The sequence below is a fragment of the Colletotrichum destructivum genome, chromosome 2 (assembly GCF_034447905.1).
Source record: "Colletotrichum destructivum chromosome 2, complete sequence".
In the NCBI taxonomy this organism is placed as follows: Eukaryota; Fungi; Ascomycota; class Sordariomycetes; order Glomerellales; family Glomerellaceae; genus Colletotrichum; species Colletotrichum destructivum.
Genome location: NC_085897.1, coordinates 1544112 through 1566980, shown reverse-complemented (window position 1 = coordinate 1566980; position 22869 = coordinate 1544112). Strand labels below are relative to the sequence as shown.

At 54.7% G+C, this 22869-nt stretch overlaps 7 protein-coding genes across 7 annotated transcripts; 6 read left to right on the top strand and 1 right to left on the bottom strand.

The window, feature by feature from the left end:
• The first annotated feature begins 276 nt into the window (after window positions 1–276).
• Window positions 277–1666, top strand: CDEST_02681 (uncharacterized protein). The gene is made up of 2 exons (XM_062918840.1): window positions 277–692; window positions 905–1666. The coding sequence occupies exons 1-2, from the start codon at window positions 554–556 to the stop codon at window positions 1180–1182; spliced, it is 417 nt and encodes a 138-aa protein (XP_062774891.1). The 5' UTR covers window positions 277–553; the 3' UTR covers window positions 1183–1666.
• A 2730-nt stretch (window positions 1667–4396) lies between these two features.
• On the top strand, window positions 4397–7928 carry CDEST_02680 (Putative MFS transporter superfamily). The gene is made up of 4 exons (XM_062918839.1): window positions 4397–5542; window positions 5599–5604; window positions 5761–7134; window positions 7226–7928. The coding sequence occupies exons 1-4, from the start codon at window positions 5254–5256 to the stop codon at window positions 7534–7536; spliced, it is 1980 nt and encodes a 659-aa protein (XP_062774890.1). The 5' UTR covers window positions 4397–5253; the 3' UTR covers window positions 7537–7928.
• Window positions 7929–8155: 227 nt separating this feature from the next.
• Window positions 8156–10707, top strand: CDEST_02679 (Putative BAH domain, Zinc finger, FYVE/PHD-type, Zinc finger, RING/FYVE/PHD-type). The gene is made up of 4 exons (XM_062918838.1): window positions 8156–8832; window positions 8890–9204; window positions 9255–9385; window positions 9441–10707. Exons 1-4 carry the CDS (start codon window positions 8544–8546, stop codon window positions 10074–10076), a joined length of 1371 nt encoding a protein of 456 aa, XP_062774889.1. The 5' UTR covers window positions 8156–8543; the 3' UTR covers window positions 10077–10707.
• A 252-nt stretch (window positions 10708–10959) lies between these two features.
• Window positions 10960–12787, top strand: CDEST_02678 (Putative F-actin-capping protein subunit beta). Its single transcript, XM_062918837.1, has 3 exons — window positions 10960–11141; window positions 11222–11649; window positions 11706–12787. Exons 1-3 carry the CDS (start codon window positions 11110–11112, stop codon window positions 12095–12097), a joined length of 852 nt encoding a protein of 283 aa, XP_062774888.1. The 5' UTR covers window positions 10960–11109; the 3' UTR covers window positions 12098–12787.
• Window positions 12788–16791: 4004 nt separating this feature from the next.
• Window positions 16792–18236, top strand: CDEST_02677 (Putative NAD-dependent epimerase/dehydratase, NAD(P)-binding domain superfamily; the record flags this gene model as incomplete). Its single annotated transcript, XM_062918836.1, has 3 exons — window positions 16792–16993; window positions 17221–17521; window positions 17612–18236. 3 exons carry the CDS (start codon window positions 16792–16794, stop codon window positions 18234–18236), a joined length of 1128 nt encoding a protein of 375 aa, XP_062774887.1.
• A 2502-nt stretch (window positions 18237–20738) lies between these two features.
• Window positions 20739–21991, top strand: CDEST_02676 (uncharacterized protein). Its single transcript, XM_062918835.1, has 2 exons — window positions 20739–20892; window positions 20972–21991. The coding sequence occupies exons 1-2, from the start codon at window positions 20839–20841 to the stop codon at window positions 21500–21502; spliced, it is 585 nt and encodes a 194-aa protein (XP_062774886.1). The 5' UTR covers window positions 20739–20838; the 3' UTR covers window positions 21503–21991.
• A 1-nt stretch (window position 21992) lies between these two features.
• CDEST_02675 (Putative CBS domain superfamily protein) lies at window positions 21993–22869 on the bottom strand. Its single transcript, XM_062918834.1, has 2 exons — window positions 22506–22869; window positions 21993–22423 (listed from the first exon to the last, which is right to left on the bottom strand). Exons 1-2 carry the CDS (start codon window positions 22608–22610, stop codon window positions 22004–22006), a joined length of 525 nt encoding a protein of 174 aa, XP_062774885.1. The 5' UTR covers window positions 22611–22869; the 3' UTR covers window positions 21993–22003.

The window sequence follows — 22869 nt, the reverse complement described above, 5'->3', positions numbered from 1 at the left end:
TTGAGACTGGACAGAATGACAGTTCTCCCACGCACGCCCAGGGGCCCAGGGATGAATGTACCCACGCTAACGACAAACCGCAATCAGCTGCCAGCTTGCTCTTCAGGGTTTCCAACTGGGTGGTATTTCGATAACCTTAGTTTTTCCCTTTAGGAAAGGGGGGTTTCATTGGGGAGGTACCTGTTGCGCTTGCGCAGAGCCAACTGATAAGTTGATGTACCTTGCAACATCACTTATCTTACCTACCGTATGATGTGATGAGCGGCATCTGGCTGTAAGGAACAGGTGCCTTATCTATATATAATGCCGCTGACGTACCTGTTTACTTTTGCGAATTTTGTCTTGGCCTTCTTCGTCCCATCTCGTGACTGATCATCTCAAATAAAGCTGTCGCCCCTCGTCCGTTGTTTTTTCACGGGGCGCTTTCGACACTGACCTGCCTCACATCACCCCTACCAGCAGCGCTTCACTCGACCTGAGATAACGAACAACACCTTGACACACACGCCGAAATCCCCATTACTCAACCACCCCCCTCTTAAAAAAATAAAAAATGACCGCCGAAGTATCGCACGGGAGAGGTGGAGCAGGAAACATGGCAGCCGACGACACCAAATACGTTGACGGCGAGGTAGTAAGGGCTGGTCCCGAGGGCTCTCACGGAACTGGCGCCTTCAGCTCTGGCCGAGGAGGTGAGACTTGACTCGCATCCCGAGCCTAGCATACATCTCTCCGTCTCTCAGGACGCCAAGCGCAAACACCCCATCACCCACCGTGCCACCACTGAGCCTGACCTCCACCCCCCCAGTCCCTTGACACCCACCCACCCCACGATGCACTCACCGTCGCAAGCATGAGCGTACTCTCTAAGAACAACCACAACTGACCATCCCACGTACCACAGGAGCCGGAAACATCGCCGACGCCAAGACCCAACCCGCCCCGCGCGCAGACAAGGACCTCGTCCCCGAGGAGGCCTACCGCCCCTCGACCGAGGGCCAGGACTACCACGTCGGCCGGGGTGGCGCTGGCAACGCCGTCGAGACGGACAAGCCGGCTCCCCACAAGGACATTGACCACGAGAAGAAGGCCGCCGCCCAGGCCCGCGCCGAGGGCAACACCGGCGTCAGCGTTGCTGACAAGCTCAAGGCCAAGATCCTCGCACCCTTCCACAAGAAGTAGACTTTTTTTTTTCGGGGGGGGGTGGGGGGGTGCTGCAACAGTGCCTTGGCGCGTTTTGTAGAGGGAAAGACGACGATGGACTGCGTGTCTCTACGGTACCTAGTTGCTGCCGGTCGGTTGTGCTGGATGGTTTGGAAGTTTTGTTTTGTTTTGACATACCCTTCACGATATCCCCATTTCGCACGATAGTTCTCCGACACAGTGTTTGCACCCAAGGGTTGCCCTTGAAGTCTCGAAAATTGACACCGTGCCGTTACTACATGGTGTCCTGACATGTGCTCGTTCAGAATGAACTCCGAATGACTTTCATATGCATATAAGACTGGCGAGATAAGTTACTGAGCAGTTGTCGATGGGCGCTGTATTTTTTTGCACGCACTAGGGAGTACTTCAAAATTCGATCCCGAGCGGCCTTGCAGCTCAGAAGCTGCCTGGTTGGAAAGCTGTCTTCAAGCAGAGACTAATGTGCAGCTTAGAGTAAGACGAAAGGGCTGCTGGCTACTTCCGTTCTCACTCCGACTATCTTCCTCGCTTGAATATGTCTTGAGCCCTGTTTTCTTTTATCAAATAAATATCTGTAAGCCTTTAACTCATCGCAAGCGTTCCCGCGCGCTGGGGTACAAAAATCCAGAGAAGATTCTGTGGCTTGGCCCCACTGTAGGTAGTGACAGGGGCCCATTTGCTCATCATATACTCCATTGATGCTCAAATTAAGCATCGGCGTTGTGGCGGAGTGGTTAACGCGATAGACTCGAAATCTATTTCCTTCGGGAGCGTCTGTTCGAATCAGGCCAACGTCGTTTGTTTTTGAAATTTTTCCCACCAGCAGGTGAAGTGTGTCAACTCCATTCGCTACTGAAATGTCTAGCCGTTCAGTTCTTAGCTGGAATTACATTCTTTTTGTCAGTGTACATCGCCGTCTACCCATCATCATCGTATACCTAGTTCTTGAACGTATCACACACACAGTCTCTCTCTACAGTGATGCCATCATGTACGAATACCTGCTTCGATTCCCACTTGTGGCCAATGCTACCTCCAACACACATGTCTAAACTGCGACAACCCGGTGGCGCCTAGACCGCCAAGCCAGCCAGCCTTTCGGAATCTTGACATTTTGGCGGGATTCTCGTTCTGTACAGCGCAAATATCACAAAGTCGAATTACAGGCTGATCCGCGTCGCTGCAAACGATCCTTCTGGCATGTCTCTGTATGCCCGTCTACCCGGAAACAGGCTTGGACGACTCGAGTCGTGTTCCAAGTCATCTCCAGCCATTGCAGCAGAGAGGTCAATATCGACGAGTACTACGACAGCAATGCTCGTCAAAAGCTCATTGGTGCATTGTATACGGTCTCGTCATAGGTTGTTTTTTTTTTTTGGGGGGGGGGGGGGGGGCCAACCATTTTAATATTGGAAGAGTGAGGATCCAGCAGGCGGTAGAGATGGTTCTACGACAGAACCGGCCGGCTGCTTTGGGAAGCCCGGTGGTGCGTGATGAAACGGGTGGTCTCTCAAACAGAACACAGGATGAGGAGCAGTATGTATAAGAGCCCAACATATGACCCTCGACAACTTTCTACTGTGCTTGTATCTCTCTTCAACTCCGCTGTCCCTTACGGAGCAGAGCCTAGGCAGACATAGCTCTGGATCGGCCCGTCTCTCATGGCTGTAGAGGGGACGCTGTGGATTCAATGGGTCTGGTGTGTAGACAGACCCGTCTTGACGGAACCTTAAACCGAGGCGGTGAGATTTCGCGAAACACAGACGTCTCTATTCCAGTTTGCAAATGGTCTCGAGAAGTGTCAAGGACAGCGACGTGGAGTGCTCTCGCGAATGACAATCGCCTTGTATCTCTGTGTTGAATGGTCTGGAGATGAGGTTGACACAACGGATTCTGCGCCAGCTCTTCTCAAGTGTAACCTGTTACTAACCTGCCGGTGATCGTCGCTCAGGGTCCAACGGGTCTCGAGTTGTGGGCAGACTGATGCAAAGAGGAACCGCAGATCGCTCGGGCATTTGCAGAATGCCCACCCCCGCAAGCCCCAGTCCGGTTCGGATCGCCATGAAACTTCACCGCAGTGTTGTGACGAGAGAGTGTAGAGGCTGAGGCCCCGAAACCCTATTACTCGGAATCACAACTGTTGAGTCTTATCATCCAAGAAGGGCATCCGGTCCATGCCGCTGCCTAACTACGGGAGCTGCATACAAACAAGGAATTCGCGGCTCCAAGATGGCATCGGTCGGTCTGCCAAGCGAGGCTAAAACCGGGAGATGAATTTCAACCTAGTAGCGAGACATAGCTGAGCCCAGGATAGAGCCTTCACCGAAGTCTCTGCTTTGCAAGGTCCGCGACCGGGTGCTTTGTCGATGGTTGGGGCTCTTGATGATGCATGCGGGTGGGTTTGGATTGCTGATTCGTGATGGTCAGGGAGGGCTTGTGAGGTATGACAGGAACACCACGGGAACCGGGGAGGCCGCTGAAGAATTGGCCAATGCGAAGAACTTCAGCCACTTGCGGTGTAGCAGTGTGAAGTACCTAGGAGGCGTTAACCCGCTATGGTGGGGGGGCGATGGTGTAGAGATGGGGAATCTGTGTGTGAATGTGTGTAAGAGAGAGATGCCCAATCCCAAAAGCGGATGCAGCGCATATCCATAGACGCATACCGGGCATGAAGTATCGGACGAATGAAGAACCCGGTTCGGCTCGCAGTGCAGGTCGTCCAACGCGCATGCTATCACGATAAATGGAGCTCATTGCCTCATAGCGCGACGTGCTTCAAGCGTGGCAGCGGCGCTAAGAGGTACACCGTCCCATCGGCAATGATCCATATGTATCCATGTCTGCGGTCGCAGCGCTTGCGAAGTTGGGCAGCTGTGTCTGTTACAGCGACTATGTTTTCGGGGGCGTGGTTTGGAACTCGAGAGGCAATGGGACGACAGGATGAATTGGCCGATGGTCATCGATGGTGGCCCACCTACCCAAGGTATGTAGTGTAAGAGATGAGAGGGAGAGACAAGCTTAGAACGAACGGCTCGGGCGACTCGCGAGGGGGCCGCGGAGTCAGGGCAGGCAGTCTGGGCCTAAAAGGCAAATACGGAGATGACATGGAGCAAGAAGCCGGGGAAGGTCATGGAGTGACGCTGTCGCCTTGAATGTCCTTGCCGGTCCTTGTCTTCCACCGGTTTCCCATCACTTTTCGGGACGCCATATAACCAACCACGCCGGCCCACTGCTCATTCTTGCAAACCTGACGACACATTAACCCAACTTATCTCACACTCACCCTCGGTTGCTTTCGATTCTGTCTTCATCTCATATCTCCCTCCGGCCGTCTCATTCATCCGGGCACCAGAGTTTTGGCCCTATGTTGCTGTCCACGCGAATAACACGCCGCCGCCGCCGCCACCCCCACCTACACATTCGGACTGTCGCATAGGCGTCCATCACCCCGTCAGATCATCGCAGCACACAACAAGTCGCCTCCTGGTCTCCTGCCTCGAGCGGGCCTGTGACACACCTCGTGTCCCGTCCAGACCCGACAAACTACTACGGCCGGACCCACTGTCGAGGGACCGGTAAGCTCTCGACGACAGCGAGCAGCAGAAACAAAGACAACGAACGATCTGGTCAGCAAGCTGCACTGCAGCATAGGCAGCTGGAAATTCGCCGAGTGGTTCGACTCAGAGGCAGTAGCCGCAGCGGCAGCCGCAGCGGCAGCAGCGGGGTTCGATACGCCCACCCAACCCATCATCGATTCTGGAACGTCCCTCTGGCGAGGTGCCTAGCACTGCGACGATCTCAGTGCTGGGTACCTTGCTCGACTTGCACATACGTCTTGTAAATCGCATACTGTCTTGCTCGTCTGAGGTGCTGAAGGTTGACGTTGACAAGTTCCTGGTTGTGTCTGCCTACACCTAAACTCAGAACAGGTCTCTGCGCACTGCTGCTGCTGCTGCGGCCAGAGTGCACCTGCCCCAACACGCTCCAGGTGAAACAGACAGGCCTGTATCGGTACCTAGTCAGCTGTCCTACCTCAACCAGTAAAGTCACGTTTAGCTATTACCTGCCATGGTCCCCAGGCAGGAGGAACACGCTCGGCCGCCGCCTGCACCACGTCTCTGGTCGCGACTCTCAACTCTATCCAAACGTTCCTTCCGCTCCTTCACCTCCGACTTTGAGGCCGACGACGAACGTTCCGACACCGACTCGGAATACGAGAGAATGAGCGGCAGCACCAGCGACGGCTTTCCTCATGGCCAAGGCCGTTATCATGGCGAAGATACCCGCCCCACGAGCCAGAAGGAGCTCTCTGGCTGGTATGCATACGCCTTTGCCGCCGAAACCTATGTCATTTGTGGTGAGTTTCAATACCTATTTTATCCCCAACGATGCGCATGAGCTGACTGAACCTAGCTATTGGTACGTCCCGACATTCAACCCCATGTCCGATGTTCCGTGATGTTTGTCGACACGGCCATCCACTTATGGGAGCTGCCCGCCCACCTATGTAGCTCGATACAATTGCGCGATCTACCCCGCCCCGAACCTCTTGCGCTGACAAGACATGATGCATAGGCTCCTTCATCCCAATTCTTCTTGAGACTCTTGCACGCGAAAACGGCGTCTTGCTGTCCGATCGGTCAACCCCCTGCGGCACGAGCGATTCCAAAAACAAGGCCGATGGGCAATGTGTTGTCTATGTCCTGGGCATTGAGATCAACACGGCCAGCTTCGCCATGTACACTTTCTCCATTAGCGTTTTGCTCCAGGCGCTTTTGGTGGTGAGCATTAGCAGTGCTGCCGACCACGGCAATTCAAGAAAGAAGCTTCTGCTCACATTCGCATGGATCGGGAGCTTCTCCGTCATGGCCTACATCTTTGTCAGCAAGAGCACCTACATCCTGGGTGCTCTTTTGGCCATCGTATCCAACGTTTGTTTTGGTGCCTCCTTCGTGCTTCTCAACTCCTTCCTGCCCTTGCTGGTCCGACACCACCCCGAGGTTCTCGCGTCCGAGACTGTTCATGCGCTGGATCTAGAACATCCGGATCTGGAGCCGCAGCTCCTGGGTGGGTCTCAACTGGGTGAGGATATTGCCGCCGTCAGTGATATCGATGACCAAACATCGGCCTTGCTTGGGAGGAATGGACATGGAGGGCACCCTTTGGTTCGGAAAGCCACGCACGAGGAGCTCACCTCTGTCGAACTGCAGCTGTCAACTCAGATATCCGCCAAGGGGATCGGTATCGGATACATTGCCGGCCTATTCGTGCAATGTGTCGCCATTGCCATCCTAATTGCCATGAAGAACACCACCTGGTCGCAAAGGGTCGTACTGTGTATGGCTGGCTGTTGGTGGGCGTTCTTCACGATCCCTGCCGCTATGTGGCTCCGCCCCAGGCCTGGTCCACCGATGCCTCTATCATCGGGCAAAGGTGCTCGGGCGTGGATGGCATACATCGCCAATGCATGGAAATCACTGTATAACACCGTCAGGTTGGCTGGACGCTTGAGAGATATTGTCCTGTACTTGATCGCGTGGTTCCTATTGAGCGACGCAATAGCAACGACATCTTCCACGGCAATCCTGTTCGCCAAAACCCAGCTGCACATGAAGCCATGGGCGTTGGGAATGATTAACGTCATTTCTACTACGGCTGGTGTCATTGGTGCGTTCAGTTGGGCATTTGTGTCTCGCAAGTTCGACTTGAAGCCCCACCAAACCATCCTCGTCTGCATCGCCCTCTTCGAACTCATACCCATCTATGGGCTGCTTGGATACTTGCCGTTTGTGCAGAGTTGGGGAGTTATTGGATTGCAGCAGCCATGGGAGATGTACCCTCTGGCCGCGGTTTACGGTCTGGTGCTGGGAGGACTAAGCTCGTATTGCCGCAGCCTTTACGGGGAGCTCATTCCACCAGGTTCCGAAGCTGCCTTTTACGCCTTGTATGGTACGGCAATCCCTCTCCGTCAACAATTATCAACGCATCGGGAAACCATCACCCTTCAGGACGTCTCTGCTAACCGTATCCACTCTCTTAGCCATAACGGACAAGGGTTCAAGCTTTTTTGGGCCTGCCATTGTTGGTGCCATCATCAACTCATCAGGAGACATCCGGCCAGCATTTTGGTTCCTAGCAGCCCTCGTTGGTCTTCCGGCTCCTCTCATATGGAGTGTAAATGTGGAGAGGGGCAAGTGTGAGGGAGACAAACTTGCAGAGGTTATAGAAGGGTTCAGAAGTCAGCAAAGAGAAGGCGGCAGTGAAACAGAAGAGAGTGACGAGCGCCCGATCCTGAGCGCATACGACGACGAGGAAGATGATCATAATCACAATCGACCCAGGGAGTACTGAAGAGCCAGAACTTACACGATAGCATAGCATCGGCGTCAGGAGTGTTCGGCTACAGCATTGTGTTGCGCAATTAGCAGAAAAGCCCCGGAGCAGAAGCAGTTGAGAACTGCACGATAAACAATGGACTTGAATTATGTCTCTTGTCGGTTCTTGTGCCGTTCTATATGTAGTCCCGCTCCCCACGAATGTCCACAAATCATCGCGGTCCACATTGTGTTTCCCTTCTCCTTCTATTCCTGGTTCTAATTATCTGTTGTGCCCGCTGTTGATGTCATCTCACTTTTTAATACATCAAGGTGCCTTGTGTCGCCTAACTCAGTAGCAAGTCATGTGTGTTTGTTTGCCGCACTGATTCCAGAAAAGCTTGGTGATTGTTATTTGACGGTGTTATCGGTAGGTACGGGGAACTACAGTAAAAACATTGCGGATGTCGGAAGCTGCGGGGAGGGGACTCAATGCGTGTGGATGATTCTAGCTGTAATGCTTACGTGACGTGATTGACCCAAGGCCCACGGGCCACATCGTGGGTGCCGTTGCCCGTCGCAGCCAATCTCTACTCACGTGACGCAGCGAATAATCATCCTGCGCCACCTTTTTTCACTGGCTAGCTACCTAGTGCCAACGCGCTCCGCTCGTTGTCCCTGAATTGCCAGATCCTCATCCCGCGATTTTCCCAATTTTGCGCATCGTGGCCATCATTGGTCGTCGATACCCGACCTGGACCATCCTCAGGCTTGCCAGAGTATCCTCGCTCTCGACGAAGTGAGCCAGGACGCACATCTGGGACGGCACGCTTGCCACTCGGTCTTACCTACCCCGGTCTCTTGGGCGGCTTCCAGCCACCCCGTCCTTCTTTCCCTTTGGTCGCGACACCCCAAGCGAGTATCGCCCCAACGCCTTTTACTCCGGACAATACCACTCGAGGTCGCATCACGTCTCCCTCGGCCTTGCTCGCGAATCACCCTCGTTAACTGCGTTTGCGACTTCGGACGTCCGCCGCCGTCACCATGTCCACCTCGCGCAAGCGCCCTCGCGCCGAGGTCGAGGAGAACAAGGCAGAGTGCCCCTTTACCGTCACCTACGCCGAGCCCGACAGCAAGTCGCACAAAAAGTCAAAGAAGAGAAGGAAGCCGGACCAGGAAGAAGAGGATGGGAAGAAGAGCTCTAAGCAACTCTCTCCCTTCTCGCCTTCCGGCGACTTCAACGGCAAGAGCGCCAATGATGTTTTGGACTTGGAATACAACGTACATCCGCAGAAGAAGTGGCTGGAGATGACACGCTACAACAGTTTCGTCCGTAAGTCATCCGGACATCTCCCTGCGTCGGTATCGTGCTAACTGTGAGGGACGGTAGTAAACGGAACTAAGTACTTCAGTGAGGGCTTTATCTACGTCGCAAACGACCAGACCGTTCAACGACAGAAAGCTGCCGCGGAAGGCACCGCGGATTCAAACGAGCCTGAGAAGGTACTGAAGCGATCCAAGTCCGATGACGACTGGGTAGCCCGCATTCTGGAGATCCGCGCTAGCGACGAGCATCACGTCTATGCGCGCATCTATTGGATGTATTGGCCCGAGGAGCTACCTGAAGGCACGATGGAAGGAAAGAGATACACTGGAGGTCGCCAGCCATACCACGGCCACAACGAACTGATCGCCTCCAATCACAGTAGGTCACACTGTCTCTGAGACTTTGGCGCGGATACTGACTGGATGCAGTGGACATCATCAACGTTGTTAGTGTGACATTGCCTGCTAACGTCAAGCAATGGATCGAGGAGAACGATGAAGAGATCCAGGAGGCGCTCTACTGGCGCCAGGCCTATGACTGCCGGACCCATCAGCTCTCGGTATGCACAATCTCTCGAAGCTTGAACCAGCCATCTGAAGCTAACTCATCTGCAGTCAGTCGAACGCCTCTGCAGATGCCGCCAGCCCGCCAACCCGGACAAAACCCTGATCGGATGCTCCAATAAGGAATGCGGGAGATGGGTCCATGAGCATTGCCTTAGGGAATCCGCCCTGAGGCGAGCTTACGAGCGGCTCGGCAAAGACAAGCCCCACTTCACCGCGAAGCCTCCGGTAGACGGAACGTCCTCGGCCGCAGAGAGTGATAATATCAAGCAGGAAAGGAAGTTGGATGACGGCGTAAACGGACCCCTCAGCCCCACCGAAAGCGGCACTGATGTCAAGCAAACGATCGACGCGAAACCCACCGATGCGCACGAGGAAACAAACGGACAGTCCGCCGCAGAGGGCACTCCTGCTGTGCCTGACGAGCGTGTTTCGCAGCCACCGACGACCCCCGCCACACCATCCGCCCTGGAAGTACCGGCAGCGTCTCGCAAAATCAGATCTAGCAAGAAGAAAGCTTCGGCAAACGAAGCGAAGCCGTGGGAAGGCCTGTTCGAGGCGAGAATCTTGATGGACATGACCCCAGCCAAGGTTGAGATAAAGGACCTCCGAGAGAACGTTACGGAAGGCGACAAATTGTGGACAGAGCCGCTGCTTTGCGTCGTTTGCGAGGTGGAAATCAGCTGAATAATGGGTACCTACACGGCTGTCAAACCACCAGACCCTCGACACCAGGGTTGGCACTGAGAGAAAGCTCGATGGTGGGCTTCGCTTCTCGCTGTTTGTATTCCAACAGGCATTGCGTTCGACACGCCCCACGAGCAGTGGATTGACGCGCTATTGTTCTGATTACGACGGTTTCCCAGTATGAAGGAGTAGTTATACTGAGTCTCAACAAAACGGTTTGGGAGGAAACGGGGAGATCAACGGGCTCGTCGAGGTGAAGGGTTGAGATGTTGAGAAAGACAGAGGCAGTCCTAAGAAGAAAGATATTGTCAGGATCGGAGACTTTTTATTTGGGTGTGGCTGGAGTGCAGTTCTTCCGCGAGGCGTTGGCGAATAAGGTTCATCTCGAAATTGGATGAGGTCGGCACATGGAATAGGTCTCGGTAGATTCAGCGAGATGAGGGAAGCCAACAAAAGGGGACGAACGAAAAGGGGAATATGGCTAGGAGAGCGGCCGTCTGGGGACCTAACTGAGTCTTACGAGCAGGACAGTTTCCTAAAGCTTATACGGTTTGTGGTTGAATGTTTCATCTTTTGACATATCCTCTTTCACACAGCATAAGCGAATGCTGCGATCTACTCAACCGCTATCTCTCAACTAAATCTGCCCGGGTGCCAATCAACTTCTGTGAAATGTGACAATCCAAAGTTAAAAAAGAAGAAGACGAACGAGTCCACTCACTAACTTTCGCTTTGATGACGTTACGCTGGATAGCTCGATCCCCCTTCAAACGGGTAGTGGTGGTAGGTGGTGTTTGAAGCTCACCCTGACTGCCTGTGGGGTTCCGGGAAGTACCTCTCCCAGGGGCTGTGTCTACCTACCCCGCCAGCGCCAGCGCCAGCACCTGCACCTGCACCTGCACCTTTTGCTAACACTCCAACCTCAAAGAGCGTCCCAATTCAAACCACAACGCATCCATTCATCGCCATCGCCTCGAACGGTGTTGCTGATAACCTTCCCAGTACCTCCTCCACAAATACAGGCATCGCCACCATGGCCTCCGTCGACCCTTTCGACTCGGCTCTGTAAGCATTGCCCTCAACAGCCGCTCCCTTACCTCTTTCAAAGAGGTTCTCTCTAACGCAAGCCTGCCTTACCTTCACAGCGACCTCCTCCGCCGCTTGAACCCGAAACACACGACCGACCATCTCAATGCCATCATATCTCTGGCTCCCGATCTGACTGAGGACCTCCTCTCATCCGTCGACCAGCCCCTGACGGTGAAGCGTTGCAAGCAAACAGGCCGCGACTACCTACTCTGTGACTACAACCGCGACGGCGACAGCTACCGGTCACCCTGGAGCAATCAGTTCGACCCGCCCCTCGACGAGGCTGGTGCCGGCGGTGTCGGTGCCGGCGGTAGCGAGGGTGCCGGCGAGGGCGCCATCCCGAGCGAACGCGTCCGCAAGATGGAGGTCCGCGCCAACGAGGCGTTTGACGTCTACCGTGATCTATACTACGAGGGTGGTGTGAGCAGTGTGTACTTTTGGAATCTGGATGATGGTTTCGCGGGCGTTGTTCTTCTGAAGAAGTGTAGGTGGCTCTCGGGTGCACGGGAACATGTGGCCTAGCTAACGAACCGCCAATAGCCGGAACGCCCGGTGGCAGCGCCGAGGGCATCTGGGACTCGATCCACGTGTTCGAGGCTATCGAGCGCGGTCGCACGACGCAGTATAAGCTCACCTCTACTGTCATTCTCTCGCTCTCGACGTCGACGGGCGCCCTGGGCGACATGGATCTCAGCGGCAACATGACGCGGCAGGTCGAGCAGGAGCTGCCCGTTGAGGGCGACGAGAGCCACATCGCAAACGTTGGTCGTCTAGTCGAGGACATGGAGCTCAAGATGCGCAACTTGCTGCAGGAGGTCTATTTCGGCAAGGCCAAGGACGTTGTCGGCGATCTGCGCAGCGTCGGCAGCCTCAGCGAGGGCGCGCGGGACCGCGCGGCGCAAAGGGAGATTATCGGCAGCATGCAGAGGTGATCGGCACGCAGAGTCATAGTTCTTAGTGGCTCCCTTCTCGTGGATGGCGGGCATGGGTCTGGTGCCAGCTGTTAAGGGGAAGGGGTGGATAAATGGTGACATGGGGTGATGCTGTGACTTAACGACATCGGGTTACACGGTGGTCTCAAGTCTTTCCATTGCCTCTTGAGACCGTATCTCTTCTTGTGCGTCTGTTGGCGTCGGGGTGAATGAGACGGAAGAGGGAGTATCAGATAGATGACATTTGCTGCCACGAACCCTAGATCCATGTCAGGCGTGTATTCTGCTCCGGCAGCAGGGCAGTTGTACTCTCTAAGCGGACGAGAGCAGGCGAAGTGGCTTAAACACATTTGTGACTTTCACTCTTCAACTAATCTTTTGCTGAAAATTATCCTTGGGCCCGTTTTGCCGGTGTAGAATGTCTTGATGCCGAATGTTCATGTAGCGAACTCGATGAACGATCGAGGCCGTTTCCCAGCGACAATGTGATCATGCTGATGTCTTGTAATCGCATTCCACCGAAACCGGGTCGAAGGAAAAGCTCGCATCTTCAACTTTTTTTCTATCTCGCCGCCTAATGTTTGGCACCTGGCCCACGAATCGCGTCCTCCGATGCTTCGCCCTTCGCAGCCGATGCATGTCTGCAACGTTGTCTCCATGTACACGTATTCTCTGATGACTAGTGTCACCCAGAATGAATTGGCAGGAGCTTGGGACCTCCTAGGACTTCATCATGAGTGAGCACGGGGTGAAGTAGGCTTGAAGGAGATCTGGTTGAAGAGCAGGGTAGCCCGTCGGTCCTAGACTCATCGTTGAGAGATCCGGTGAAATTAGCTGGGCAAGGCCTCAAGCTGTTGATTCCCGGGTGCTGTGTCTTGCTTCGCGACAAAAAGTCATCGACAATGGCAATGTCGGACCGCTCTAAATGAATCCGTAGCGACTGCTGACTGACTCCCAGCGCAATAGAATCGAGCACCATCTTCAGGAGTAAGTAACTGCAGCGGACCGATCATTGTGCGTATAGCCCTCGAGGCCCTGTCGGCCTGTGTCCCCGCATACGAAGGCATCTCTGAAGCAAGTGCTCAAGCCGCAGGTACGATCCACACATGGGCTGCCTCAGAAACAGATCGGAACAATTTGACGTCTGGGTTCGGGCACTGCTCCTGGCTGTTGCCTCACACATGAGCTCACTCTAGGCTGCAAGTGGGACGCGCCTTGAACAAGTCATCGGTTCAGATTGATGAGTGAGAAGGTGTGTCATCGTAACGGACAGGCGGAGAGTCGACATGTCTGACCAAGTCCATGCGCGTAATGCGGCATGAGGGAGCTGTTTAACCCAGTTGGAGGTGGTTGCAACGACTGGAAGGTTTTCGGAGATGAGGAAATGTTGTTGCGGCGACTTGTGATGAGACGATATGGCGTTGCGGGACCAGACTTTGTTTAATGGGTTGTACACGATCAGCAGCCGGCCCAGGCTCTACGCCGCGGGCGTCTGAACTCCAACGTAACGTGTGGGCGCTGGCGTTAGTGTTAGTTAGACCTTTTTCCCTTTTCGCATGTGTACCTGTTTGCGTTAGAAGAAACACAAGAGCGGCCATCGATATCTCTTCGATGGTTGTCGGGACTGAGAACCCATAGGAAACCCGGATATAAGATGGCCACAGAGGGGCCGTAAATGCCGTCGACGCGAATTAAAAAAAAAGGAGGGAGACAAGAAAAGGAAAAAGAGGTTTGAGAGCTTGACTGAAGAACGCATCCCAAAAACTTCTAGAACATGGATGGAGCAGATCTTCCCTTGGGACCCCACATACAAGATGCAGGGAGTTGCAGAGGAGCAAATGGCCGAAGTTGAGCCCGTGGAGCGCGCGCCGGCGCGTGTGTGGCCGCCCATTTTAAAGCTGGATCGAAGCGCCCGTCTGCAGACCGCATCATGGAAGGCCCTTGGGCGGGAACGGGGCGGGAACCATGGGATGGACACCTCGCGCCGCTGGCGCTAATCAGCCGGAGGCTTGGGACGAACGGCAGCCAACGGCATAGCGACGGTCTTCATTCCCATACGTGGACAAACGCGCAGTGCATCGTTTAATTTCTGATATGGATTCAATCAAATGGGTTCGTTACACGACATGGGCAATGTTGGCGGAACGAGATGTGTAGTACTACTGCCTCTCCCTTGATGAAGAGGCAATGGCCTTGACTGGGTCGCATACACTATCAGAGGGAGATGCCGGCCGGAAAGAGTGCGCGGATGCATAGAAGACCGGGAAGGGCGGAAGGGAAATCGAGGAGTCACTGTCGGGCATGGGTCGTTCCCTGCTTTTGGACGAAGATCTTGGTGACACAAGAAGGAGGGGGGGGGGGGGGGCGGTAACGATATCAGGTATGTGTTGGAAGAGACCTGAATCGATCGGGGCAGCATAGAATCTGGGGCTATCAAAAGACATTATTGGATATATGGAGCAAGGAAGAGCAGTTCGAGGGCACGCTTTGATCGCGTACCTTGCATGGCTTCCCTGAAAGGGTTGCACCGATGTCTCTGATGTTTGTGTGTCTTTCTCGTCATGTGTTGGGAAAAGCAGTCGGCAACGCCAATGGATGACAGAAAAGCAGAGACAGGGACGGAGGTGACGACCAAGAACGAGAACCATGGTTCGGCACTCTGGGCGCTCCAGGCACCTTACTGCGTCTCTCCTCGAGAATGGCCCTTGGACCTGGGTGCACAGGAAGAGCCTATGTTTTCTTTTCTTCTTTTTTTTTGTCGTGGCTACCCGATTATTCGAAAGAGGTACCGGGCCAGTTGTCCAAGGAGTTGGGTACTAATTGATTGTGGACGCCACGGGGATGGAGTGGATCGAGGAGGACATCTGGCTGCTGCAGCCATGTGGGGCAATGAGGGAGCACGAGCCCTGGAAAATTATGAGTGAAGAAGGGGCACGACGAGCTTTCTGGCGTTCAATCCGCATTGTTGGCAAGTCGCGCCCTGGTCCTTAGGACGGATTTATTGGCCGGTGTGTACTTGCTGCGAAGGCATAATATCAGGCAGGCTCACGACTACCTATGACCAGTATCCCGTACTCGTCCCTTGGATCTGATCTCGAGGAGGGAGATTGGCATTGAGCATCAACCATCCGGCGTGGCTATCAATAGCACCGGCCATGTCTCTGTTGCCAGGGTTCAGGGTGTTCGCAAAGGATGCTCGAGGAGAGAAAGGAGAATAGCGCCGCAACGGCGTGACTCGAATGAAGGACGAAGGACAGAGGTGAATGGGGGCGACCAAGAGTGAACTGGAATTTGACGGCGAGAGGGCGCCAACTGGAGCTGCTCGAAGTTAAGCTGGCACAAGCTATCGACTAGCAATAGGAAAGGGACCTACACTATATCCGTACCGTAGGGAGTACCCCCTCAGGTGCTGGGTGAAGCCGGAATAAGGAGGCGAGATGCAAGTTGATTAGTTGGCTTTGGAAGCTACTTGAGGTAGGTACGAAAGACTGCTCCGTATCCGTAAGGGTCGAAGACCCATATCAAAACCATCGTCCGAGTTTGAAGCTGCATAAAGCTCCACAACCCTCTCCCTTGAGTCGTCAACATCCAGCAACATCCACTACTCGGCTCAGCATCTGTAACCTGTTCAGGAGCGACGGGGCGATAGGTATCATTTTAGGTCGTCTTTCTTCCTTGTCCCGCTCCCCGTTCGTCCCACGGCCCGCCCCAATATCCATTTCGGCCCCCGTTTCTGAATGACAGCACCATTGTATTGGAGGAGCTGGTGTTGAGGCAGCACCACCTTGTGTCCGTTCCCCCCCTTCTTCTCTCTTTTTCCCGCTCACAATTTTATACGCTCCTGTTCTTCTGATACATAGCCGCGCGAGGAATACAACTAAAGGAGGGATGGTCACCTGTCGTCTCAAGTTTTTATTTAATTTCCTCATTGTCTTTTCTGTGTGCGCGAGTTACCTGGACTAATGTGGTTTCTAATATCATCAGACGTAGCCATCCAACCTGGATCTCTGCACTAGAACAGCACGCGCGCGCGCACAAACACAGAGATACATACATCCACACCACCAACTGCCCCCTTTTGTTTAATTTCATCTCATCCTTATTAGTATTATACTTCTTCGTCCCATCATTCACCCACCGTCGTCTCCTGTTTGCTCCCAGTCGTAACCCCCGCCTCTGCCTCTCCTCTGCCGCCCGACCTTGAGCAGACATCCTCCATCTGCTAGCCCCTAGGATAGAAGCGTCTTCTGCTTTACTGCTCCCCTCCTCCCCCGACGCCGCCTCTATTATCGATCTGTCCCGGGTTGGGTTCCTTGCCCCTCTTCCCTGCCGGTCTTCGGCCGCATCCATCCCGCTGCGCCTGTGGTTTACACTAAACTCGCACAATCCCGGCACTGCAACTTTTCCATCCAGGGGCAAGGGCATATCACCCCTAACTCGAACCTGGTCCAGTCCAGACGTCAACCCCGCCGCCGGCCACCAACCCTCGCTGCCGTCGCTGCCCGTCAGCTCCTACCTTGTTGCTGAGTGCCCAGTGCGCCACCACCCACCACCTCGAACCCCTCTGCCCAAACCCGTCAGTCAACCTACGCTCGCCTCATCATTTCCTCTCCCCCGACGACACAACATTCACACACAACGCACAAACGACTTTCTGGGCAAATCTGCACGCGATCTGCCACCCTCCTCTCACCATGGCCGAGAAACCCTCAGTCCTCATCATTGGAGGGCTGGGCTACATTGGTCGGTTCCTGGCCCGCTACATCCACGAGAATGACCTCGCATCAGAGGTCCGCGTCGTCGACAAGGCACTGCCCCAACTCGCATGGCTGGCCCCCGAGTTCCAGGACGCCTGCGCCGGCACCAAGTTCATGCAGGCCGATGCTAGCAGAGAACGTAAGTGACCCCAACGAACTACGACGACGGCGGCGACGGCGATGATGACGACGACGCGATATCGTGCCCCTTTAGCTTTTTCCTTTTCATTTTTTGCCCCTCCCCCATCCTCTTTCTCCTGTTGGCCTCCCCTGGGAAGCCGAATCTGCCTGCCGCCACCCCAGACAACCCACCCATGATTCCCACTCTTGGCTGACATTTTTGCTTTTTCTTTCGCTCTCGTGCAGAAGCCCTAGCAAAGATATTTGACCGCCCGGATGGCAAACAATGGGACTATGTCTTCAACTGCGGCGGCGAGACGAGATATTCGCAGGAGGATGAGGTCTACAAGCTGCGTTCTCTAGGCTTGTCGCTTGCCGTGGGCAAAGAAGCCGCCAAGCGCAAGGTCAAGGCATTTGTCGAGCTCAGCACCGGCATGGTCTACAAGTCCGACTCATCCCCGAGCAAGGAGAATGACAAGCTGAAGCCTTGGAGCAAGATTGCGGTCTACAAGCTGCAGGCCGAGGAAGAGCTCGCAAAGATTGATGGGTATGTTTCCCACCAAGACGAATTCTGTCGAGGGTCGACGGGACCGTCCCTCGCGTTGTCTCGTTGCTGACAGAAGCGTTCGACGTCTAGGTTGAACCTTGTGATCGTTCGGCTAGCACACGTATACGGGCCTTATGCGTCACAATGGGTTGCAACGGCACTGTGCATGGCCCGAGTCTACCAATATCTTGAGAGCGAAATGAAGTGGCTGTGGGACAAGGGCCTCCGGCAAAACACGGTACACATCCAAGATGCTGTGCGAGCCCTCTGGGCGATCACAACGTGGTACGACAACGGCAAGGACAAATGGGACGTGAAGACCATGGGCAAGGTGCCCACGTTCAATGTCGTCGATAAGGGCGTGACGACTCAGGGTACAATGGCCGAGATTATTGGCGAGGTGTTCAGGATCGAGACAGGATTCCAGGGTCAGCTCATCAGTACCTTTGCGCGTCTCAACATGGACAGCGTCGTCGACGACGTCAACGACGAGCTCATGGGTCCCTGGGCCGAACTTCTCGAGAAGGCTGGCATCGCGCGACCAGGGCCTCTCACGCCCTTCATGGAGAAGGAGCTGTTGAAGGATACCGACCTGAGCATGGACGGCAGCCGCCTGGAGCAAGTCGTCGCCTTCCAGTACGAAAAGCCGAAATTGACCAAGGAGCTGATCGAAGAGGTGATTGAGAGCTACAAGAAGATGAACTGGTGGCCATGACAGGCCAGGCTAGAATCATAGAAGCGCGCAGATCATGAGTTTCGGGCCAGGTTCCGAGAACGAGAACGCGGACGCATCAGAGCACCGTAGTATCAGTGCATTCTGGAACTTCACCGTGTGGGAGAAGCATTCGAAACCGATGGCGGGGAGCCGGGGCATTTGTACAACCAAGATATCCTTTTCCTTTTATTCCTTTTCGTAGCTCCGGCCATATGTATTGGCATATTTTTGAGGGTAGTAATCTACAAAGAAACTAGGCAGGCGCAGTGCATCATGCCGCAATCAATGAGGGCTGAATTGCAGCGCTGGGGCTTTCATTCTTGTATAAGGTGCCAGAGACAGGGAACTGCCTGCTATTCATCGTCATGAAACATTGGCTGGGTTTTCCCTTTCTTTTCTTCCTGCAGGAACGTCACGAACAGCTGTTTCCTAGCTAGGTCCGAGCTAGGATTTTCCTGCTTCTACAGCTTGCTTGCATACCTCTTGGGAGCTTGGCCCCGCTGCAGCAAGGCAGCTTTCTCGAAGCTCGCCCCTCAGCTGCTGTAGGTGTACAATAGGAATTAGTGCGTCAGGTGCACGGCCAATATTCGTGAGATTGCGAGGTGCAGCCCCGAGGGTCCCATCAATCATCGAGTTCGTTGCGCACGACCGGGTGGCTTCTTTGTCTCATTAGGTAATGACCAGTGTCCGGACAGACCCAAGAACACAATGATCGCTAGCGCTGAGACTCTATTGAGGCCGGCTGGCTGGCTGGCCTGGAACCTCCTGCGAGCTGTCAAGACCTGTTGGTTGTGGAACCGACTGGAGCGGAAGGCCGGCAATGGGGACGAGCCTATCTTGCGATGCGACACCGGGTAGATGGGGTTGTACCGGTAGCAATGTGTTGTCGGACAGCGGGAGTGACGATGCATTTCTGGTGTTGGGGTGGAAGGGCAAAAGTCGTGTGTTTAGGCCGTCTTATGGAAGAGGTGAAGGGCTACAGAACAAGCATCCAGCTCGCCACAATCATCATGTGCCAAGCAAGTCTGGGTAGGCACCCGTCTGGGCAGGAGACTTACCAAGTTTTGAAAGAAAGTAGGCCGATGCCGTGGGTGACATGTCCCGCTGGATCGTCAGGAATAAGATGGAAGACGAGGACCTAGGTTGAGATGGAATTATTGTGATTAGCTTGCTCGAGGGGAGCACGAAGGGGAGGAGTGCGGACGTACCTGCATCTACGTTCTATCTTAGCGCACAGAGAAGCAGATCGACATATCCGTCATGCATGCGTCGCTAGAGCATTCGGCTAGGTCCTCCATTTGGGAATAAGAGTCAGTGTCCTGCATCAAAGGACACAAAAACAAAAAAAAAAGGAATTAAAAAAGGAAAGAGCCGTTCATCGCACGGCCGCTTCAGCCTCGGAGCTTGCATTTCGTTGGTCCAGGCCCCTGCTGTGACTTTCTTCTAGAGTTTCCCGTCTCAACTTCCTGATTAGATACGACATCCAGGTCAGGCTGTGTAACGGTATCAAGCCCAGCATTATCGTCCGTCAGTTGCGGTAGCCATCTGTTGTTCGTGTGCTACCTTATCTACCCTCAGGCCGGGCTTGGCACCCTCATTCAGATTAGGAAACAGCACATGGGATTGATTTGGCGCTTCACCTCTCCATTCAATGTGCGAAGAGTTCCGTAATTATACAGGTATCTCAGTCGGCACACGCGGTGACACGGATGGATGGTTTGTAGTAGGAGGGGAATTAGGATGCTGACTGCAGCTGCAGCGTGTGGGTGGGTGGTAGCGGGTGGCCGATCATGATCCCTCGTGCGCATGGGCAACATCCAAACCAAGGGTTTGGCATAGTGGATGGTGTTTTGAGCCTCGGTCGAACCCATCAGCATCTGGGCGGTTTGGTGTGATCTTACAGCTTTCAGGCCGACCGATTACGAATGAATGAGCTCTCCATCATGTGAAAGAGTAGCAGTGGCCGAGTGTAGGGGCCATGGAGGGGTCGGGGTGCTTCCCCGCCCCGCTTGTCAAAGATGCTTCCCCCAGTCTTAACAATGACCGTACTTGGCTGGACCTGGGCTGGCCCGAAGGTCGCCCTTCCGTTATCCATCCTGTGCCTGACTTGGTGACTGTAACTACCTACCTCACCCACCTTACCTGGGTAAGGTGGGTAGAAACCGATACCCAGGCCTTGCAGCAGCGTGTCCCTCTTCCTCTGGGTTAGGCGCACTCCATTTCGTCTGTAGTATTGAACCCACGTCACTTGTTGCTCAGCCCAGCTTACCACCTGTTATCCATTCATCCTCACTGCCACCAATCACTCAACCCAAAAACAAAGAGCAGAAACGGAAAGGAGCGCGTGCCTGAAACTGACTTCGTACCTGCCTCAAGTGACTTCCTGGTTTGGTGATTCACCTTTTGCCATACTCACCCTTCCACTCAGGCCTATATCTACCCACCTCTTCTGCGTAGGGCTCAAGTCAACCTTCCACTCTCTCTTCCACCACCCAAGCGAAGGTTTTACCTACCTATACCAACCAAACAACAACTTCGCCACAACACAAATAGTTGCCTAGCTATTCTCCACAAATCACACGCACTCACGCATCTCAACACAATGGCTGCCCCTGCAACAAAGACGATCGCCGACCTGTCTGGAAAGTGGGTCATGGTAAGTTTAACTGCTTCTTGCCATGAAACTCTCATTTCCATGCGACCAGTGGCTACAATGAGCTAACGTTTTGCTACAGAACAAGACCCTTTCCGACTCCCCCGAGCCGGCCCTCGCCCTCCAGGGCATCGGCTGGATGACGCGCAAGGCCGTCGGCCTGGCTACCGTCACCCTCGACGTTAAGCAGTACACCGCGCTGCCTTCCCCTCCCGGCGAGGGCACCGAGCCCGTCACCCACATCGACATTGACCAATTCGCCACGGCAGGTCTCAAGGGCACCTCGGAGAAGCGCTGCCTCGATTTCGAGTTCCGCGAGCACTCAGACTGGATGTTCGGCACTGTCCGCGGCCAGAGCAAGTGGATGAGCCTCGAGGAGATCGAGGACGAGTTTCTCAAGAAGGGCTGGCTTGGTGGCGAGGCCGAGGCCACTGGTCCCGACGGCAAGAGCTACGTCTACAGTCACGTCGAGAGCATTGACAATGGCTGGACCGCCACCCAGATCTGGGGCTTCCAGACGGTCGAAGGCGAGAGACGTTACACGCGCAACGTCCTCGTCCAAAAGGGCGGCAAGAGAGTCGAGATTCGTCTCGTCTACGACTGGCTCCCTTAGATACATGTCATTGCCCTGGAATGGCTGCACTGAATATGGTGGCTCGGGATGGATGAATCCGTCTTAGTTGTGCTTGGATGACGGGACAGGTGCTGCTATGCTATGCACCTACGACGATAGGAGTGCCTTTCACACCCACGCACGAGGCTAATGACGCCGTCGCACACATGAATGCGACGTCTCCTACCAGGAGTAGACTTTGAGAGCATGAATATCAATTGAACCCGTCTCGGAACGCCTACTGCCCGTCTATGATGAATTGTGCGCAGCCGCGTATAACGGCATAGCAATGTTGAATCGTCTGCCTGTCTCCAGCCATCGCTCAAATGCTTTTCTTGCTTCACGCGCACCTCCAACGCCTGACTTGATGCTACCAACCTCTGCCATTGCGTCGTCGCCTGAGTGGAGATCTCGTCTCATTATCATTTCCGACTTTTCAAGCCGCTCTTTCACTCAAGCGAACACCGCATTTCCTTCGTTACTCGTTCCTTAAAGACGTCTTCATGCCGGTCTCCTCTTGACGAACTCCTCCAGATCCTGCACCGTCGCGACGCCAAGCACGAACCTCCTCTTTTCGTCCGTGATGACGGCGAAGTGGCTCTTCCGGCCCTCAACGCCGTCGCCTTCGAAGAATGCTTCGAGCTCCTCCAGCGGGGTCTGCATGGTGATGACGCGGTACTTGCGCCCCTTGCGCTGGAACCGGACCATGGCCTTGGAAAGCGGGTCCGAGGGCGAGACCTTGCCGGCGTCGAGCAGGGCCTGGAGGTGCGGGATGGCGAGGTAGCCGACGAGGGCGCGGTGGGCATCGACGACGGTCAAATGGGTGTAGTCGCGCTCAAAGGCCGACATGAGGGCGTGGGAGATGGGGTCGGTCGGGGTGAGGGAGAGGGCAGCGGGGGGGTCGATGTCTTCTATGGTGGCCTGTTGAAAAAGAGAAGCGGGATGCATCGTTAGCTAGGTTCCGTTGAAGAGGATGACCGAGGGTAAGAAAGAGAAGACGTACACCGCGGTAGCGAGAGGACCACTTGGAGACGTAGGGGGTGGAAGCGTCGCTGGGTTGCGACGTGGACGCCGCCGCGGCAGTGGGATTGGGAGCCAGGGCCGCCATTGTTGCTACGTTTGGAGGAGGCGCGGGTCGGCGGTGTGTACGTTGGCAAGGCTGTGAGCCTTTCGCAGGTTCGGCAGGTGGTTATCGTACGTATCGCGGGGTTCTTGTCGGAGGGGCGGTGTTGACAGGGCTGAAAGATTTGGCGGGACAGGCAGGACCTGAGTGTCTTGGGCGGTAATAGTTTACTCACGGACGGCGCCGCGGGGCGGCCGCCAAGTGCGAATTTGATGTCGCTGAGTGGGGGTGCACGGATCACTTA

What these genes read in the sequence shown, in the direction of transcription:
- CDEST_02675 (XM_062918834.1), bottom strand. Translation starts at nt 22,610, where the DNA reads ATGGCGGCCCTGGCTCCCAATCCCACTGCCGCGGCGGCGTCCACGTCG. An exon ending in GGTCCTCTCGCTACCGCGGT is followed by an intron (nt 22,424 to 22,505) that starts GTACGTCTTCTC and finishes CTTTTTCAACAG; the next exon opens with GCCACCATAGAAGACATCGA.
- CDEST_02676 (XM_062918835.1), top strand. Translation starts at nt 20,839, where the DNA reads ATGGCTGCCCCTGCAACAAAGACGATCGCCGACCTGTCTGGAAAGTGG. An exon ending in TGTCTGGAAAGTGGGTCATG is followed by an intron (nt 20,893 to 20,971) that starts GTAAGTTTAACT and finishes GTTTTGCTACAG; the next exon opens with AACAAGACCCTTTCCGACTC.
- CDEST_02678 (XM_062918837.1), top strand. Translation starts at nt 11,110, where the DNA reads ATGGCCTCCGTCGACCCTTTCGACTCGGCTCT. An exon ending in GACCCTTTCGACTCGGCTCT is followed by an intron (nt 11,142 to 11,221) that starts GTAAGCATTGCC and finishes TTACCTTCACAG; the next exon opens with CGACCTCCTCCGCCGCTTGA. An exon ending in CGTTGTTCTTCTGAAGAAGT is followed by an intron (nt 11,650 to 11,705) that starts GTAGGTGGCTCT and finishes AACCGCCAATAG; the next exon opens with CCGGAACGCCCGGTGGCAGC.
- CDEST_02680 (XM_062918839.1), top strand. Translation starts at nt 5,254, where the DNA reads ATGGTCCCCAGGCAGGAGGAACACGCTCGGCCGCCGCCTGCACCACGT. An exon ending in TGCCTTTTACGCCTTGTATG is followed by an intron (nt 7,135 to 7,225) that starts GTACGGCAATCC and finishes CCACTCTCTTAG; the next exon opens with CCATAACGGACAAGGGTTCA.
- CDEST_02679 (XM_062918838.1), top strand. Translation starts at nt 8,544, where the DNA reads ATGTCCACCTCGCGCAAGCGCCCTCGCGCCGAGGTCGAGGAGAACAAG. An exon ending in ACGCTACAACAGTTTCGTCC is followed by an intron (nt 8,833 to 8,889) that starts GTAAGTCATCCG and finishes GAGGGACGGTAG; the next exon opens with TAAACGGAACTAAGTACTTC. An exon ending in ACTGATCGCCTCCAATCACA is followed by an intron (nt 9,205 to 9,254) that starts GTAGGTCACACT and finishes GACTGGATGCAG; the next exon opens with TGGACATCATCAACGTTGTT.
- CDEST_02681 (XM_062918840.1), top strand. Translation starts at nt 554, where the DNA reads ATGACCGCCGAAGTATCGCACGGGAGAGGTGGAGCAGGAAACATGGCA. An exon ending in CTTCAGCTCTGGCCGAGGAG is followed by an intron (nt 693 to 904) that starts GTGAGACTTGAC and finishes CACGTACCACAG; the next exon opens with GAGCCGGAAACATCGCCGAC.